The sequence below is a fragment of the Anomaloglossus baeobatrachus genome, chromosome 6 (genome assembly GCF_048569485.1).
Source record: "Anomaloglossus baeobatrachus isolate aAnoBae1 chromosome 6, aAnoBae1.hap1, whole genome shotgun sequence".
NCBI classification, from domain to species: domain Eukaryota; kingdom Metazoa; phylum Chordata; class Amphibia; order Anura; family Aromobatidae; genus Anomaloglossus; species Anomaloglossus baeobatrachus.
In genome coordinates this window covers 11633446-11651605 of record NC_134358.1, presented here as the reverse complement: position 1 = coordinate 11651605, position 18160 = coordinate 11633446, and the positions used below count along the sequence as shown (strand labels likewise).

The window sequence follows — 18160 nt, the reverse complement described above, 5'->3', positions numbered from 1 at the left end:
GTAATGCCGTAGCCTTGACCTAGAGATGCCATGTTTGCTGCGCTGTACCTGGTAATAATATAAGGAGAGATTCTGCTGGAGACGGGGTCGTGTGTTATAGCGTCTTATAGGAAGCGGACGATGCAAACAACAAACATCAATATAAACAACAAACCTTCAGCCAAAATTCTTATATTATATATTCAGGGGAAAATAATTTTTAGTGGTCTCTCAAAATTGAGAGATAGTACCATTTCCCAATGGATATAACAGAATGGATATATGGCCGGTTCAAGAATAGATCTATACCAATTCACACACAAGAAGAACCAGGAAAACAATGTGATTAAAACGTTAATCTTTATTGAAACAAATTGTAATAAAAACAGGGTGTCATAATAGGACAGTGCACAAGGTGGCGTACCAAGGTGGTGAGCAACAGGTGTCCGGTCATAGTAATATCACTCAAAATGTCTAAAGTGGGATAAGTAATACCAGGAACCACAGATAAATAAAGTCAAAGTATAAGACCCTGTGGCCAGAGGACAAACCCAAAGTGGCAGATCATAAGATAAACATTAAAGACCGGAGATCACCTTACTCACCGCAGAAATGGCGCCAGGTCCCGCCTACGCACGTTTCGGCACTAGCCTTCGTCAGGGAGATTTTTGTCATGGATATGTTAACAAAATGTAAAGATTTTTTAAATTTGAATTTTTGCTGTGGTACAGATTGTTTTCATTGGCCTGTATAGCGTTTTATAGCCGACAGTCCTTGCTGGTGTAGTGTTAAACCAACCGTCCTTTTCAGGGCTAATTCTAATAGATTCTATTGTCTAATAATACCGCTCTTATCTGCACTTAGTGTAGGGTGAGCTTCTGGAGTAGGGATAGTGTATAAGAGGCATCCAGGCAGGGTTCATTGCTTTTCCATACGTTGTTGCTGTCATGTACAACCAAATATCCTTTCAGGGCCAATTTAAATCTATTCTCTAATAATACCGCTCTTAGCTGTGTACCTACTTTAAAATGAGCAAGATGTGCAGTAAGGGATCTGGAAGTGGATGTCCCCTGATGGTGGTGCACACAGAGGTAGTGATCATTAATCAGTGCAAACCGGGCCTGCTACGGGAGCACAGCACACACATAATTTAGACCTACCTTCCTGCCTCAGTTTACAGGGGACGCAGGACACAACTGTTGAAGCCAGAACAGTGCGATCAGATTGTGGGCTGGATGGCAGATAATGCTCCCAGGCTGTTTTCCAGCACCACCCTGTCTTCCACACGGTCCAGTCTGACTAGTCAAGATTCTGGACTACAAAGTCCTCACAATGAGCCTCCTTCCTCCCACCATGGAAAGTCTAAAGAAACAAGTGACCCCACGCTTGGACACTCTGAAGAGCTCGTTATATTTCCAATTATGGCTTTTTTTGGTCTCTCGTCCTGCATGTTTCAAGAGGGACTTGAGGAGATCATGTGCGGTGATGCCCAAATATTTGAGCAGTCAGAAAAACCCAACATTGGGGAACGACAACTACTGTCACAAGAGGTGGATGATGACGAGACACTGTTACCAATAAATCATGTTAAGTCAACAAGTCAGGAGGAGAACTAGAGCACGCAAGTGGAAAATGAGGTGGTGGACGATGAAGTTACTGACCCAACCTGGAAAGGTGCCATGTAGAGTGAGAACAGCAGCTCATACTGTGTGGAGGTGGACATTGATAAGCATCATACTTTGTGTGGTGGCTTCATACTGTATGTGGGGAGCAGTCGGGCATCATATTGTGTGTGGGAGACTGTAGGACTATCATGGGGGGTATTTAGCAGTATCATACAGTGTTGGTGCATCATGCAGTGTGGAGGTGACTAGGTGCAGTATATTGTGTATGGGGAGCTGTGGGGTATCATACAGTGTGGTGGCCTTATGCTGCGTATGGAGTATCATACTGTGTATGGACAAGGGGGGACATCATACTGTGTATGGGGACAGCGTGAAACTGTGTGTGTGGTCGCACTGGGGGCAGCATACTGTGTGGGGGGTGCTTTAGGGGTTTCATATTGGGGGAAAGCTATGGAGGCCATCATTTTGTATGAGGGTATTGTACTGTTAGCGGGGGTGTGGTGGTATCATACTGTGTAAGGAGTTGCTGGGAGTCATACTGTGTAGGAATGACTGGGGGCATCATACTGTTTGTAGGAAGATGGATCAATAATAGTTATATATATTTAAAGCTGAATAACAAGAGCAGTATGATGTATAAACTTTCCAAAAAAGCAGTAAAAATATATCATTTTGATTCGCTGCTACAGTTAAAGGGAATCTGGCATCAGGTTTTTGCCACCTAATCCGAGAGCAGGATAATGTAGAGACAGAGATCCTGATTCCAGTGATGTTTCACTTACTGAGCTGCTTAATATAGGTTTGATAAAATCACTGGTTAATTAGCAGGAGGTTATCATTACAGGACTACTTCGCGTGCTGCAGGTAGTCCAGCATATTCATGAGCTCTGTATAACTGCTAGATCTACAGCAGAAAAAAAAAACATTGATTTTTATAAAAATGGCAGCAAACAGCTCAGTAAGTGACAAATCACTGGAATCAGGGTCTATGTCCCTACATTATGCTGCTCTCAAATGCGTGTGTAAAAATCTGGTGACGGATTCCCTTTAAGAATAGATGTTACAATTATCCCTATTGTAACATATCGTATTATAACACACACTTTTTTTCCTCCAAAAACTGGGGGTAAAATGGAAGTGCGTCTTATAATCCAGATATAACTTACCGGGGGGGTGGTGGTGGAGCGAGGTCACAGGAGGCAGGGACGGCGATATTGAGGGCTCGGAGGACGCGGTGTCTCTGCAATGGAGCGGCTCAGGAGGGTCACATGACGGAGGGTTGGCAATGCAGCGAGCGCCCTTGATGTAACAGCGGGCTGCATTGAATCACCCGCGGTTGATGCGATGAACTTCTAGAAAATGTCCGTGGAGGCCGCGCGTATGTAGATTGACGCAAGGTACTTCAAGAAAATGGAGTCCTATCTGCGCACATGTCACCTCCATGGCCTTTTTCGTTCAATTCATATAGAGCAAAATGAAATTCAGCATGTTGGTCAGCCCCCACAAGTGTCACCGTCTGTCATGTGGCCCTTAGGGAAATGAATTGCCCACCAATGAGCTATGGAAATTGAGAGAGCATAAAATAGAATGACCCACACCATAGCTATAAAAGTGAGAGCCGCTATCAGCAGTAAACGCACCACAACATCCAAGGGGTGAGGCACGTGGGCTGTAGTTCTATCAAATGTAGGTAGCAATTTGCCTCCTTTGGTTTGTGTATAATAGAATGATTATCACATGACTTGTCTCAGTCACAGCATGATGATGTTACCTCTGACAGTGACACCATCAGTTGGAGTCAGTGTATTGCACAGAACACTCTGCTGATCACAAATAACTAAGCAGGATACATTTTTAATTTAAAAAGCATGAAAAATCTGTTGGTGCTTTAAATTATTAAAAGGGCTTTTAGCAGCTACTGGGTTACCATGCTTTTCTATGGTGAGGACACTTTAGCATTAATAAGGCTGGGTTTGTGTTAAAGAGCCTGAAAGTGTCATGATCCAGGCCGGTATCTACTGCGTGGAATTTCCCAGCTCCGGCCTGGTCGTCTCAGGGGTTAATTCTTTCTGGCCTCGTTCAGGTTTCCAGGACACTATATCTGGGCGCTGCACCTCCAGTTCAGCGCCAGTTATAGTCTATGTTATAGCATGTGTAGCTGGCTCTGGTGAGTTTCCCGATCTGTCCTACTGTACACCTGTTCCCTCCATACCTGTGTCTGTCTGTCCTCTCCTGACTCCGTCCCACTTATCGTACCTCTATTTGTTGTTTGGACTTCCCGGTACTTGACTCCCGCTCCCTTCCCTGACTTGGTTCCATCTCTCCCTTCGGCTATTCCTGTTACCGTTTGGTTCCTGACCCTTTTGCTCGTCTTTGACTCGGAATTGGTCTTCCCCTCGTACATTGACTTGACTTGCTGACTTTGCTCTTGGACTACTCTGCTGCCTCCTTGTGGTGACTTCACTGCACTACTTCTGGTTACGTCTTAGTACAGCGTGACAGAAAGACAATAGAAACAGGCGCAGGAGACATCGGAGTATCTTTTCAGAGCATTTAGAGACTTTGAAGCATTCTGATTTACAGAAAATTTTATTTTTAGTAAAAATTTGGCAAACCTGGGGAATTTGTATTTCACAAGATTTGATGATCTGTATAGCTGATTGGTGGGGGCGCTACGGATAGGTGACCACTATCAAAGTGCTTAGGCATAGTTGAGAGCTCAGGCAGTAGTTTATGTAGATGCTTGTGGTGCTTATTGATTTTGCACACCTTGATCTATTAATTTTACATTGCTTTCTAAGAGGACTAAGGGGTACTTTGCACACAACGACATCGCAAGCCGATGCTTGCTATGCCAAGCGCGATAGTCCCCGCCCCCGTCGCAGCTGCGATATTTTGGGATAGCTGCCGTAGCGAACATTATCGCTATGGCACCTTCACATGCACTTACCTGCCCTGTGACGTCACTCTGGCCGGCGACCTGCCTACTTCCTAAGGGGGCGGGTCGTTTGGCGTCACTGCGACGTCACAGGCAGGCGGCCAATAGAAACGGAGGGGCGGAGATGAGCGGGACGTAAACATCCCGCCCACCTCCTTCCTTCCACATAGCCGGCGTGAGCCGCAGGTAGGAGATGTTCCTCGCTCCTGCAGCTTCATACACAGCGATGTGTGCTGCCGCAGGAACGAGGAACAACATCGTGAAATCGGTCCTTCAGTAATTATGGAAATGACCGACGCTACACCGATGATATGATTAACGATGCCGGATGTGCGTCACTTTCGATTTGACCCCACCGACATCGCACCTGCGATGTCGTAGTGTGCAAAGTACCCCTTAGGGTTGGCACCTTGTGATTGACCTATTATTATGCATTTTAGATATATCGAGGTATAATTGGTTGTTATATAGAAGCTGGGGCAGAACTGAAGCGGATTCCAAAATAAAGACATGGAGGATGAGTGGAAAAAGGTTTTTATTTTAGTTTCATTTTACCAAAAGTAGAAGCCTCCTTGTATGAGGGATTGGAAGGAAAAAGTGTTTGTAGAATGGAAAACTCCCTGTGCAATAAGAGCACTTAATTCTGCGGAACTGGACCCTACTGATGAAAGAGCTAATACTTTTGAACTTCTCAGAAATCGGCATCTACCAGCAGACGTTGTACTCTATAGGGACCTCGCTGACCAGGACTCCATAAACCTCGACCTCGCACAGTGTCAGGTACTCCGAGCGTCCGGGGATCACCACGCTGACGTACTGACCCTCCATCCCATTACAGCAGAAGGAAAAAGTATCTGATGTCACATTTGCAACCTTCCCGCATCTGGAGGAGAAAACCACCAAAAACCTTGTAATAATCAGCTATAGATTCCGCCAAGTTTTAATATAAAAAAACTAAACGTTAAAATAACATTAAAACAAAAAACAGACAAGCAATGGACATGGTGGTAGAACACAAGACACAGGACGGTGGACACATGTCCTAGAGAGATAGGACATGGTGGAGAAACAGAAGATGTAGAGAGAAAATGGGACTTTGTGGAAAAACAGGAGACGGGAGATTGTGGAGAAATATAAGGTGGGAAGTTGTTGAGAAACAAAAGTCTTGACTTTACGGAGAAAAACAAGACAAGAAAGCAAGCCACCTTAAAAACGTACAAGATGAGACTGTGTTTACTGCATAGACGAGAGTGGAAAGTGAGTACATAAACTTACATCGGGTTGTTGTTGTCGGGGGAGTACCCAATAAGGACCTCGGCTCCGATCAGCCTCTCCTTACAGCAGTCCTGCCGGTTTGTTATGACCACATTGGATATCGTGTAATTCTGTTTCAGGTCCAGCCTCCACCAGGGACTTTTTGTCTGATTGGTGTGAGTGCAGGAGCCGTTGTTGTAATCGGTGGTTTTCACACCATCGATGGCATTTTTGGCGTATCCCATTACCTTGTTCTGTAAGTCAGACTGCTGGGAGGCTTCTCCATATTTTGCTACATTGGTGCCTGAGGAAATAAAATCAGAAGAGCCTTCAGTTGTGTGAGGCCTAAATGTGAGTCCTTGTTGTCCTATTTTCATTTTAAACCCAAAATAGGTCAGAAGAGAAGGAGTATGAGCTGAGAAATAGGTGGAAAAGGTGCAGGGGCGCTAACATAAACCATGGTCCACTCACAGACCTAAGAAGAAATGATGACGTCCCCTAACAAGTCCTACCAGATTACCAGATATCCCAGGGCACAAATGTCATGCTTTGACACGTGGCAGACGCATTCAGACCAAACGTTGTCTGGATGCATGACAAAAATACAAACAACAGTACAACAGGTGGGGGGGACACAATAACAACGGTGGACCCTAGCTCTAGTAAGAGGGGTAGATGGGCATCTAATGCATTCACCTGCTACTGACCCTACACTCCTAATCATGCTCTCTACAGTCTCCTCAACTGTTGCCAAACAGGAACCTGAGACCCTAAGAAAAACCCTGTAGTGGCTCTGGCTAGTGAGTTGGCTGGTGGCAGACGTTAGCTCCACCTCTGCACTTATACACACAGAGAAAGGAAAGATGAACAGGGGAAAACAAAAAAGGATAAAGTCCATATGCAGAAACAAGCCTTCACAGGACCTTCCACCAATACGGCCAGAGAACAAATGGCTTTGTATCTTCAGCAGGGATTGCTGGGTAACACCTCTATTTATACCTGAAGGGCATGACTACAAAGCTACTGCAGCTGACACACTTAGCTAGAGACTGCTAGGGAAGCTGCCAGCAGAAAATCCTACTTTAACCATTTAGGTACTGAAGAAAACGAAACCACATTTAAATGTGCATAACCCGATAGAGATGAGAGTGTCACTAGTCTCCAAAAACAGGGAGACGACCGTAACAACAAAAGTGCCTTAAAGTAAACAGGTAGCAACAAAACAGAGGTTTTGTGTCCAGAAAAATGCAACATATAGTTACTTCATTACAAAGTTCAGACCTTTTACTGGGCAGACCGGCTCTCCATAAACCTCGACCTCGCACAATGTCAGGTACTCGGTGCGTCCTGGGATCACCACGCTCACGTACCGGCCCTCCATGTCGTTACAGCAGAAGGACAAGGTGGCAGAAGTGACATTTGTGACCCTCCCGCACCTGGAGAAGAAAAGCAGCAAAACCTTGTACTTATTAATTTCACGTTCCACCACATTCATCATGTTTCGATCGCATGTACACAAAAAAGAAACAAACATTCACACACAAAAAAAAAAAGTAAAAATTTTCAAGACTACAAGGTAAGAACATTGTGGAAGAATGACTCAAAAAACATAAAAACAGAAACACGTTAAACATCATCTGCGCTCGCCCAAAAATACATCGACTAAATACGGAGGTATACGTAATAAATAAAATAGTAAAGACAGCAATAACAAGAAGTGATTCCCTCAAACGCAAATAATTGCCCAAGGTGTAGAGGAGTGAAAGACGCCAATACTGAAAGGGGTCCTGTCACCAGGCTTTTCGCTTATGAGCTGCGGCCACCCCCAGTGAGCTGCGTTGCTACAGCGTTCTAGAATACTGTATATAAGAGCCCAGGCCGCTGTGTAAAAAACACCTTTATAATACTCACCTAAGGGGTGGTCTGGTCCAATAGGTGTCGCTGCTCTCTGTTCAGCGCCTCCTTCATCTTGTGTGATTGCCGTCTTCCTGCTCAGCCCCGTGTGCATGAGGCATCCTGCGTCACTCACCGAGAGGCATTTACTGCGCTCCTGCGCATGCGCACTTTGATCTGGCCGGCTGAGCCCAGATCAAAGTATTGTAACGCGGATGCGAGGGTGGTCTCGTCTGATCGGTGTCGTTGGTCTCTGTCCAGCACCTCCTCCATCTTGTGCAATAGCTGTCCTCCTTCCTAGCTCCGTGTGAATGATACGTCCTACATCATCCACACAGAGGTTTACATTTCACTCCTGCGCATGCGCACTTTGATGGGCCTGGCTGAGACCAGATAAAAGTAGTGTAAGGTGGATGAATGGGTGGTCTTTGACCTTTTCTTGCACCTGCACATTACACTACTTTTCCTTGCCCTCAGCAGGACAGATCAAAGTTCGCCTGCGCAGGAGCACAATGGAGGCCTCTCTGCGAATAACGCAGAACGTGTCATGCACATAAGGCTGGGCAGGAGGACGGCGATTGGACAAGATAGGAGGAGGCACCGGACAGAGACCAGCGACACCTATCAGTCCAGACCACCCCTACGTGAGTATTGTAAAAAAATGTGTTTTTTAATGTTAATGTAACGGCTGCCTGGATCCACAGACTCAGACGGGCTGTAATTGACAGGCTAGAGGGAAACCACTTCACCAAGCGGGACCCCCAGAACCCTGAAACCCTTTAACCCCTATACAGGGATCTGGAATTACACAGGGCCCTGGAGATCACTACCTGTGGAAGGCTGCAGTCCGATGAGAGTAGTCGTCAGGCAGGATCAAACCAGGAATAGCAGAACAGGGACAGAATCAGCAGGCAAGGACGAAATCAGAAAACAAGCAGAGGTCAAAACCGGATCAGGCACCTATACAGCATGCACATGGTACGGGCGCCCGTGCTTCTCGCCCTATCCACGACAGGTGACAGCTCTTTCTGTAATTGGAACCTGTAATGGAATCACCGCAGTTTTTTGAACAATCTTGTTAAGTGCATTTTATATGAATGCAAGGTCCATGTATTGTGGGACCTGAGTTGCATTTATCACTCCCCTGAAGAGTTAATTGAAACGCGTCGGGAGACACTTCAGACTCTTGTGGGTTCCATCTTAATATAAATGAATGGATCCTATTCACTCCATTTGAAAGAATAATTGGTGAGACAAATCCAATTTCTCTTTTGCGGTGTATCCTTGGCCATTGTACATATCCTCTGATCTAAGAAGAGGGGCCTTCCTTTTATTATATGTTGATTGTTTGTTTGTCTCGTAATTGTGATTCTGACCACATTTTAGAGAATTTTGAGTAAAAGTTAAATTTTAATAATTTTTCTGCAGTGTTGGTGTGCTGCTCTAAAGAAATATTGCTGATAACGTCATCCTTATAACCCCCTAGGGGGCCTAGTAAAATAAATAAAAAATGTAAAAAAAAAAGTTTTTAAAAATATGAAAAAATAAATAAAACCTAAAAGTTCATTTTCTCTATTGAAAATAAAACAGGTAAAAAAAATAAATATATACATCAGTTAATCTGTTCAGTAAACAACATGGTGAGAAAAAAAAACAAAACCAAAAACGCCAAAATTATGGTTTTTTGGTCACCGCAAATTTTTAAAAAAAAGGTAATAACAGGCGATCAAAACATCTCATCTGCACAAAAATGGTACCGTTAAAAACGTCAGCTCATGACGCAAAAAATAATCCATCACTGAGCCCCAGATCCCAAAAAATTAGAACTCTATGGGCCTCATAAAATGGCGCCAGAAGCGCCACTCTTTTTTGGACAAACGTCTGAATTCTTCTTTAAACCCTTAGATAAAAGTAAATCTATACAGGTTTGGTATCTAGGAACTCGCACGGACCTGAGGCATCGCACTGACATGTTAGTTTTACCATATAGTGAACACAGGGAATAAAATACAAAAATAACTGTGCAATTGCACTTTCTTTGGCAATTTCATCGCACTTGCATTTTTTCCTATTTGCCAGTACAATATATGGTAAAACTTATGGTTTCATTCAAAAGTACATCTCGTTCCACAAAAAACAGCCCTTATAGGCAAGATTGACGCAAAAATGTAAAAGAAGAAGAGAAGCAAAAAAATGAAAATCGGAAAATCTCCTGGAATGAAGGGGTTAATCTGATTTTAACTTGAGAACTTGAGGACGGCGGCAGCTATGGGCATAGAAGTGGTGTCTAGGTATAGTAAAGTAGCCATGCACTATGCAATGAAACCACCTATAGCGCCACCTGGTGGAAAACAACAGAGTTAGCATTTTTATCTCGAAAACGGAACGAGATGGAGAAAAAAAGTGAATTACAAAGTTTTGGGCGTCATCAATTCAATACGAGTCCACACCTTGTACAGAAATGCTGTGATTAGAAGGTGTAAACCTCACAAGGCTGCGGACGTGAAGCGATACCTCATGGAGACCTCCTACAAGTCATTGGGTATGGAGCTGTGTGGCCTCCGCTCACCTGACCTGACCCCATTGCACTTCTTTCTGTGAGGTCACATCACACAGCAGCGACCCCTCCCCCAACATTGCAGGACCACGACCACGTATCACAGATGTGTGCAAACGTGTCCCCTACCATATTGCACAGCGTGCAGCAAGATACAGTATGCTGTGCAGAGGCCAGATGTGCATTGCAGCCAGATACAGTATGCTGTGCAGAGGCCAGATGTGCATTGCAGCCAGATACAGTGTGCTGTGCAGAGGCCAGATGTGCATTGCAGCAAGATACAGTATGCTGTGCAGAGTCCAGATGTGCATTGCAGCCAGATACAGTATGCTGTGCAGAGGCCAGATGTGCATTGCAGCAAGATACAGTATGCTGTGCAGAGGCCAGATGTGCATTGCAGCAAGATACAGTATGCTGTGCAGAGGCCAGATGTGCAGTGCAGCAAGATACAGTATGCTGTGCAGAGTCCAGATGTGCATTGCAACCAGATACAGTATGCTGTGCAGAGGCCAGATGTTCATTGCAGCCAGATACAGTATGCTGTGCAGAGCCCAGATGTGCATTGCAGCCAGATACAGTATGCTGTGCAGAGGCCAGATGTGCATTGCAGCCAGATACAGTATGCTGTGCAGAGGCCAGATGTGCATTGCAGCAAGATACAGTATGCTGTGCAGAGCCCAGATGTGCATTGCAGCAAGATACAATATGCTGTGCAGAGGCCAGATGTGCATTGCAGCCAGATACAGTATGCTGTGCAGAGCCCAGATGTGCATTGCAGCCAGATACAGTATGCTGTGCAGAGGCCAGATGTGCATTGCAGCAAGATACAGTATGCTGTGCAGAGTCCAGATGTGCATTGCAGCCAGATACAGTATGCTGTGCAGAGGCCAGATGTGCATTGCAGCAAGATACAGTATGCTGTGCAGAGGCCAGATGTGCATTGCAGCCAGATACAGTATGCTGTGCAGAGGCCAGATGTGCATTGCAGCCAGATACAGTATGCTGTGCAGAGGCCAGATGTGCATTGCAGCCAGATACAGTATGCTGTGCAGAGCCCAGATGTGCATTGCAGCCAGATACAGTATGCTGTGCAGAGGCCAGATGTGCATTGCAGCAAGATACAATATGCTGTGCAGAGGCCAGATGTGCATTGCAGCCAGATACAGTATGCTGTGCAGAGGCCAGATGTGCATTGCAGCCAGATACAGTATGCTGTGCAGAGGCCAGATGTGCATTGCAGCCAGATACAGTATGCTGTGCAGAGGCCAGATGTGCATTGCAGCAAGATACAGTATGCTGTGCAGAGGCCAGATGTGCATTGCAGCCAGATACAGTATGCTGTGCAGAGGCCAGATGTGCATTGCAGCCAGATACAGTATGCTGTGCAGAGGCCAGATGTGCATTGCAGCAAGATACAGTATGCTGTGCAGAGGCCAGATGTGCATTGCAGCCAGATACAGTATGCTGTGCAGAGGCCAGATGTGCATTGCAGCAAGATAAAGTATGCTGTGCAGAGCCCAGATGTGCATTGCAGCAAGATACAGTATGCTGTGCAGAGGCCAGATGTGCATTGCAGCAAGATACAGTATGCTGTGCAGATGCCAGATGTGCATTGCAGCAAGATACAGTATGCTGTGCAGAGGCCAGATGTGCATTGCAGCAAGATACAGTATGCTGTGCAGAGGCCAGATGTGCATTGCAGCAAGATACAGTATGCTGTGCAGAGTCCAGATGTGCATTGCAGCCAGATACAGTATGCTGTGCAGAGTCCAGATGTGCATTGCAGCCAGATACAGTATGCTGTGCAGAGGCCAGATGTGCATTGCAGCCAGATACAGTATGCTGTGCAGAGGCCAGATGTGCATTGCAGCCAGATACAGTATGCTGTGCAGAGTGCAGATGTGCATTGCAGCCAGATACAGTATGCTGTGCAGAGGCCAGATGTGGATTGCAGCAAGATACAGTATGCTGTGCAGAGGCCAGATGTGGATTGCAGCAAGATACAGTATGCTGTGCAGAGTCCAGATGTGCATTGCAGCAAGATACAGTATGCTGTGCAGAGTGCAGATGTGCATTGCAGCAAGATACAGTATGCTGTGCAGAGGCCAGATGTGCATTGCAGCCAGATACAGTATGCTGTGCAGAGGCCAGATGTGCATTGCAGCAAGATAAAGTATGCTGTGCAGAGGCCAGATGTGCATTGCAGCAAGATACAGTATGCTGTGCAGAGGCCAGATGTGCATTGCAGCAAGATACAGTATGCTGTGCAGAGGCCAGATGTGCATTGCAGCAAGATACAGTATGCTGTGCAGAGGCCAGATGTGCATTGCAGCCAGATACAGTATGCTGTGCAGAGCCCAGATGTGCATTGCAGCAAGATACAGTATGCTGTGCAGAGCCCAGATGTGCATTGCAGCAAGATACAGTATGCTGTGCAGAGGCCAGATGTGCATTGCAGCAAGATACAGTATGCTGTGCAGAGGCCAGATGTGCATTGCAGCAAGATACAGTATGCTGTGCAGAGGCCAGATGTGCATTGCAGCAAGATACAGTATGCTGTGCAGAGGCCAGATGTGCATTGCAGCCAGATACAGTATGCTGTGCAGAGGCCAGATGTGCATTGCAGCAAGATACAGTATGCTGTGCAGAGGCCAGATGTGCATTGCAGCCAGATACAGTATGCTGTGCAGAGTGCAGATGTGCATTGCAGCAAGATACAGTATGCTGTGCAGAGGCCAGATGTGCATTGCAGCCAGATACAGTATGCTGTGCAGAGGCCAGATGTGCATTGCAGCCAGATACAGTATGCTGTGCAGAGGCCAGATGTGCATTGCAGCCAGATACAGTATGCTGTGCAGAGGCCAGATGTGCATTGCAGCCAGATACAGTATGCTGTGCAGAGGCCAGATGTGCATTGCAGCCAGATACAGTATGCTGTGCAGAGGCCAGATGTGCATTGCAGCAAGATACAGTATGCTGTGCAGAGGCCAGATGTGCATTGCAGCAAGATACAGTATGCTGTGCAGAGTCCAGATGTGCATTGCAGCAAGATACAGTATGCTGTGCAGAGTCCAGATGTGCATTGCAGCCAGATACAGTATGCTGTGCAGAGTCCAGATGTGCATTGCAGCCAGATACAGTATGCTGTGCAGAGGCCAGATGTGCATTGCAGCCAGATACAGTATGCTGTGCAGAGGCCAGATGTGCATTGCAGCCAGATACAGTATGCTGTGCAGAGTGCAGATGTGCATTGCAGCCAGATACAGTATGCTGTGCAGAGGCCAGATGTGCATTGCAGCAAGATACAGTATACTGTGCAGAGGCCAGATGTGGATTGCAGCAAGATACAGTACGCTGTGCAGAGTCCAGATGTGCATTGCAGCAAGATACAGTACGCTGTGCAGAGTGCAGATGTGCATTGCAGCAAGATACAGTATGCTGTGCAGAGGCCAGATGTGCATTGCAGCCAGATACAGTATGCTGTGCAGAGGCCAGATGTGCATTGCAGCAAGATACAGTATGCTGTGCAGAGTCCAGATGTGCATTGCAGCAAGATACAGTATGCTGTGCAGAGGCCAGATGTGCATTGCAGCAAGATACAGTATGCTGTGCAGAGTCCAGATGTGCATTGCAGCAAGATACAGTATGCTGTGCAGAGGCCAGATGTGCATTGCAGCCAGATACAGTATGCTGTGCAGAGGCCAGATGTGCATTGCAGCCAGATACAGTATGCTGTGCAGAGGCCAGATGTGCATTGCAGCCAGATACAGTATGCTGTGCAGAGGCCAGATGTGCATTGCAGCAAGATACAGTATGCTGTGCAGAGGCCAGATGTGCATTGCAGCAAGATACAGTATGCTGTGCAGAGGCCAGATGTGCATTGCAGCCAGATACAGTATGCTGTGCAGAGGCCAGATGTGCATTGCAGCCAGATACAGTATGCTGTGCAGAGGCCAGATGTGCATTGCAGCCAGATACAGTATGCTGTGCAGAGGCCAGATGTGCATTGCAGCAAGATACAGTATGCTGTGCAGAGGCCAGATGTGCATTGCAGCCAGATACAGTATGCTGTGCAGAGTGCAGATATGCATTGCAGCAAGATACAGTATGCTGTGCAGAGGCCAGATGTGCATTGCAGCCAGATACAGTATGCTGTGCAGAGTCCAGATGTGCATTGCAGCCAGATACAGTATGCTGTGCAGAGGCCAGATGTGCATTGCAGCAAGATACAGTGTGCTGTGCAGAGTCCAGATGTGCATTTCAGCAAGATACAGTATGCTGTGCAGAGGCCAGATGTGCATTGCAGCAAGATACAGTATGCTGTGCAGAGGCCAGATGTGCATTGCAGCCAGATACAGTATGCTGTGCAGAGTCCAGATGTGCATTGCAGCAAGATACAGTATGCTGTGCAGAGTCCAGATGTGCATTGCAGCCAGATACAGTATGCTGTGCAGAGGCCAGATGTGCATTGCAGCCAGATACAGTATGCTGTGCAGAGGCCAGATGTGCATTGCAGCCAGATACAGTATGCTGTGCAGAGGCCAGATGTGCATTGCAGCCAGATACAGTATGCTGTGCAGAGGCCAGATGTGCATTGCAGCCAGATACAGTATGCTGTGCAGAGGCCAGATGTGCATTGCAGCCAGATACAGTATGCTGTGCAGAGGCCAGATGTGCATTGCAGCCAGATACAGTATGCTGTGCAGAGGCCAGATGTGCATTGCAGCCAGATACAGTATGCTGTGCAGAGGCCAGATGTGCATTGCAGCCAGATACAGTATGCTGTGCAGAGGCCAGATGTGCATTGCAGCCAGATACAGTATGCTGTGCAGAGGCCAGATGTGCATTGCAGCCAGATACAGTATGCTGTGCAGAGGCCAGATGTGCATTGCAGCCAGATACAGTATGCTGTGCAGAGGCCAGATGTGCATTGCAGCCAGATACAGTATGCTGTGCAGAGGCCAGATGTGCATTGCAGCAAGATACAGTATGCTGTGCAGAGGCCAGATGTGCATTGCAGCAAGATACAGTATGCTGTGCAGAGGCCAGATGTGCATTGCAGCAAGATGCAGCATGCTGTGCAGAGGCCAGATGTGCATTGCAGCCAGATACAGCATGCTGTGCAGAGGCCAGATGTGCAGTGCAGCAAGATACAGTATGCTGTGCAGAGTCCAGATGTGCAGTGCAGCAAGATACAGTATGCTGTGCAGAGGCCAGATGTGCATTGCAGCAAGATACAGTATGCTGTGCAGAGGCCAGATGTGCATTGCAGCAAGATACAGTATGCTGTGCAGAGGCCAGATGTGCATTGCAGCAAGATACAGTATGCTGTGCAGAGGCCAGATGTGCATTGCAGCCAGATACAGTATGCTGTGCAGAGGCCAGATGTGCATTGCAGCAAGATACAGTATGCTGTGCAGAGGCCAGATGTGCATTGCAGCCAGATACAGTATGCTGTGCAGAGGCCAGATGTGCATTGCAGCCAGATACAGTATGCTGTGCAGAGGCCAGATGTGCATTGCAGCCAGATACAGTATGCTGTGCAGAGGCCAGATGTGCATTGCAGCCAGATACAGTATGCTGTGCAGAGGCCAGATGTGCATTGCAGCAAGATACAGTATGCTGTGCAGAGGCCAGATGTGCATTGCAGCAAGATACAGTATGCTGTGCAGAGGCCAGATGTGCATTGCAGCAAGATACAGTATGCTGTGCAGAGTCCAGATGTGCATTGCAGCAAGATACAGTATGCTGTGCAGAGTCCAGATGTGCAGTGCAGCAAGATACAGTATGCTGTGCAGAGGCCAGATGTGCATTGCAGCAAGATACAGTATGCTGTGCAGAGGCCAGATGTGCATTGCAGCCAGATACAGTATGCTGTGCAGAGGCCAGATGTGCATTGCAGCAAGATACAGTATGCTGTGCAGAGGCCAGATGTGCATTGCAGCCAGATACAGTATGCTGTGCAGAAGCCAGATGTGCATTGCAGCAAGATACAGTATGCTGTGCAGAGGCCAGATGTGCATTGCAGCCAGATACAGTATGCTGTGCAGAGCCCAGATGTGCATTGCAGCAAGATACAGTATGCTGTGCAGAGGCCAGATGTGCATTGCAGCAAGATACAGTATGCTGTGCAGAGGCCAGATGTGCATTGCAGCAAGATACAGCATGCTGTGCAGAGGCCAGATGTGCATTGCAGCAAGATGCAGCATGCTGTGCAGAGGCCAGATGTGCATTGCAGCCAGATACAGCATGCTGTGCAGAGGCCAGATGTGCATTGCAGCCAGATACAGTATGCTGTGCAGAGGCCAGATGTGCATTTCAGCAAGATACAGTATACTGTGCAGAGGCCAGATGTGCATTGCAGCAATATACAGTATGCTGTGCAGAGCCCAGATGTGCATTGCAGCAAGATACAGTATGCTGTGCAGAGGCCAGATGTGCATTGCAGCAAGATACAGTATGCTGTGCAGAGGCCAGATGTGCATTGCAGCCAGATACAGTATGCTGTGCAGAGGCCAGATGTGCATTGCAGCAAGATACAGTATGCTGTGCAGAGGCCAGATGTGCATTGCAGCAAGATACAGTATGCTGTGCAGAGGCCAGATGTGCATTGCAGCAAGATACAGTATGCTGTGCAGAGGCCAGATGTGAATTGCAGCAAGATACAGTATGCTGTGCAGAGGCCAGATGTGCATTGCAGCAAGATACAGTATGCTGTGCAGAGGCCAGGTGTGCATTGCAGCCAGATACAGTATGCTGTGCAGAGGCCATATGTGCATTACAGCCAGATACAGTATGCCGTGCAGAGGCCAGATGTGCATTACAGCCAGATACAGTATGCCGTGCAGAGCCCAGATGTGCATTGCAGCCAGATACAGTATGCTGTGCAGAGGCCAGATGTGCATTGCAGCCAGATACAGTATGCCGTGCAGAGGCCAGATGTGCATTGCAGCCAGATACAGTATGCGGTGCAAAGGCCAGATGTGCATTGCAGCAAGATACAGTATGCTGTGCAGAGGCCAGATGTGCATTGCAGCCAGATACAGTATGCTGTGCAGAGGCCAGATGTGCATTGCAGCCAGATACAGTATGCTGTGCAGAGGCCAGATGTGCATTACAGCAAGATACAGTATGCTGTGCAGAGCCTAGATGTGCATTGCAGCCAGATACAGTATGCTGTGCAGAGGCCAGAGGTGCATTGCAGCAAGATACAGTATGCTGTGCAGAGGCCAGATGTGCATTGCAGCCAGATACAGTATGCTGTGCAGAGGCCAGATGTGCATTGCAGCCAGATACAGTATGCTGTGCAGAGGCCAGATGTGCATTGCAGCAAGATACAGTATGCTGTGCAGAGTGCAGATGTGCATTGCAGCAAGATACAGTATGCTGTGCAGAGGCCAGATGTGCATTACAGCAAGATACAGTATGCTGTGCAGAGGCCAGATGTGCATTGCAGCAAGATACAGTATGCTGTGCAGAGGTCAGATGTGCAAAGCAAGAAAGATACAGTATGCTGTGCAGAGGTCAGATGTGCATTGTAGCAAGATACAGTATGCTGTGCAGAGGCCAGATGTGCATTGCAGCAAGATACAGTATGCTGTGCAGAGGCCAGATGTGCATTGCAGCAAGATACAGTATGCTGTGCAGAGGCCAGATGTGCATTGGAGCAAGATACAGTATGCTGTGCAGAGGCCAGATGTGCATTGCAGCCAGATACAGTATGCTGTGCAGAGGCCAGATGTGCATTGCAGCAAGATACAGTATGCTGTGCAGAGGCCAGATGTGCATTGCAGCCAGATACAGTATGCTGTGCAGAGGCCAGATGTGCATTGCAGCCAGATACAGTATGCTGTGCAGAGGCCAGATGTGCATTGCAGCCAGATACAGTATGCTGTGCAGAGCCCAGATGTGCAT

The 18160-nt window shown here is 47.2% G+C and overlaps 1 protein-coding gene across 1 annotated transcript in view; it reads right to left on the bottom strand.

Moving 5' to 3' along the window:
- Window positions 1–5229: 5229 nt before the first annotated feature.
- Window positions 5230–18160, bottom strand: part of LOC142316938 (uncharacterized) — a 174280-nt gene continuing 161349 nt past the window's right edge. The window contains exons 8-10 of the mRNA XM_075352723.1: window positions 7078–7232; window positions 5818–6100; window positions 5230–5425 (exon numbers count right to left, since the gene is read on the bottom strand). Of these exons, the coding sequence (XP_075208838.1) occupies window positions 5248–5425; window positions 5818–6100; window positions 7078–7232 (616 nt within the window). The 3' untranslated portion in view covers window positions 5230–5247. The remainder of the gene's footprint in view (window positions 5426–5817; window positions 6101–7077; window positions 7233–18160) is intronic.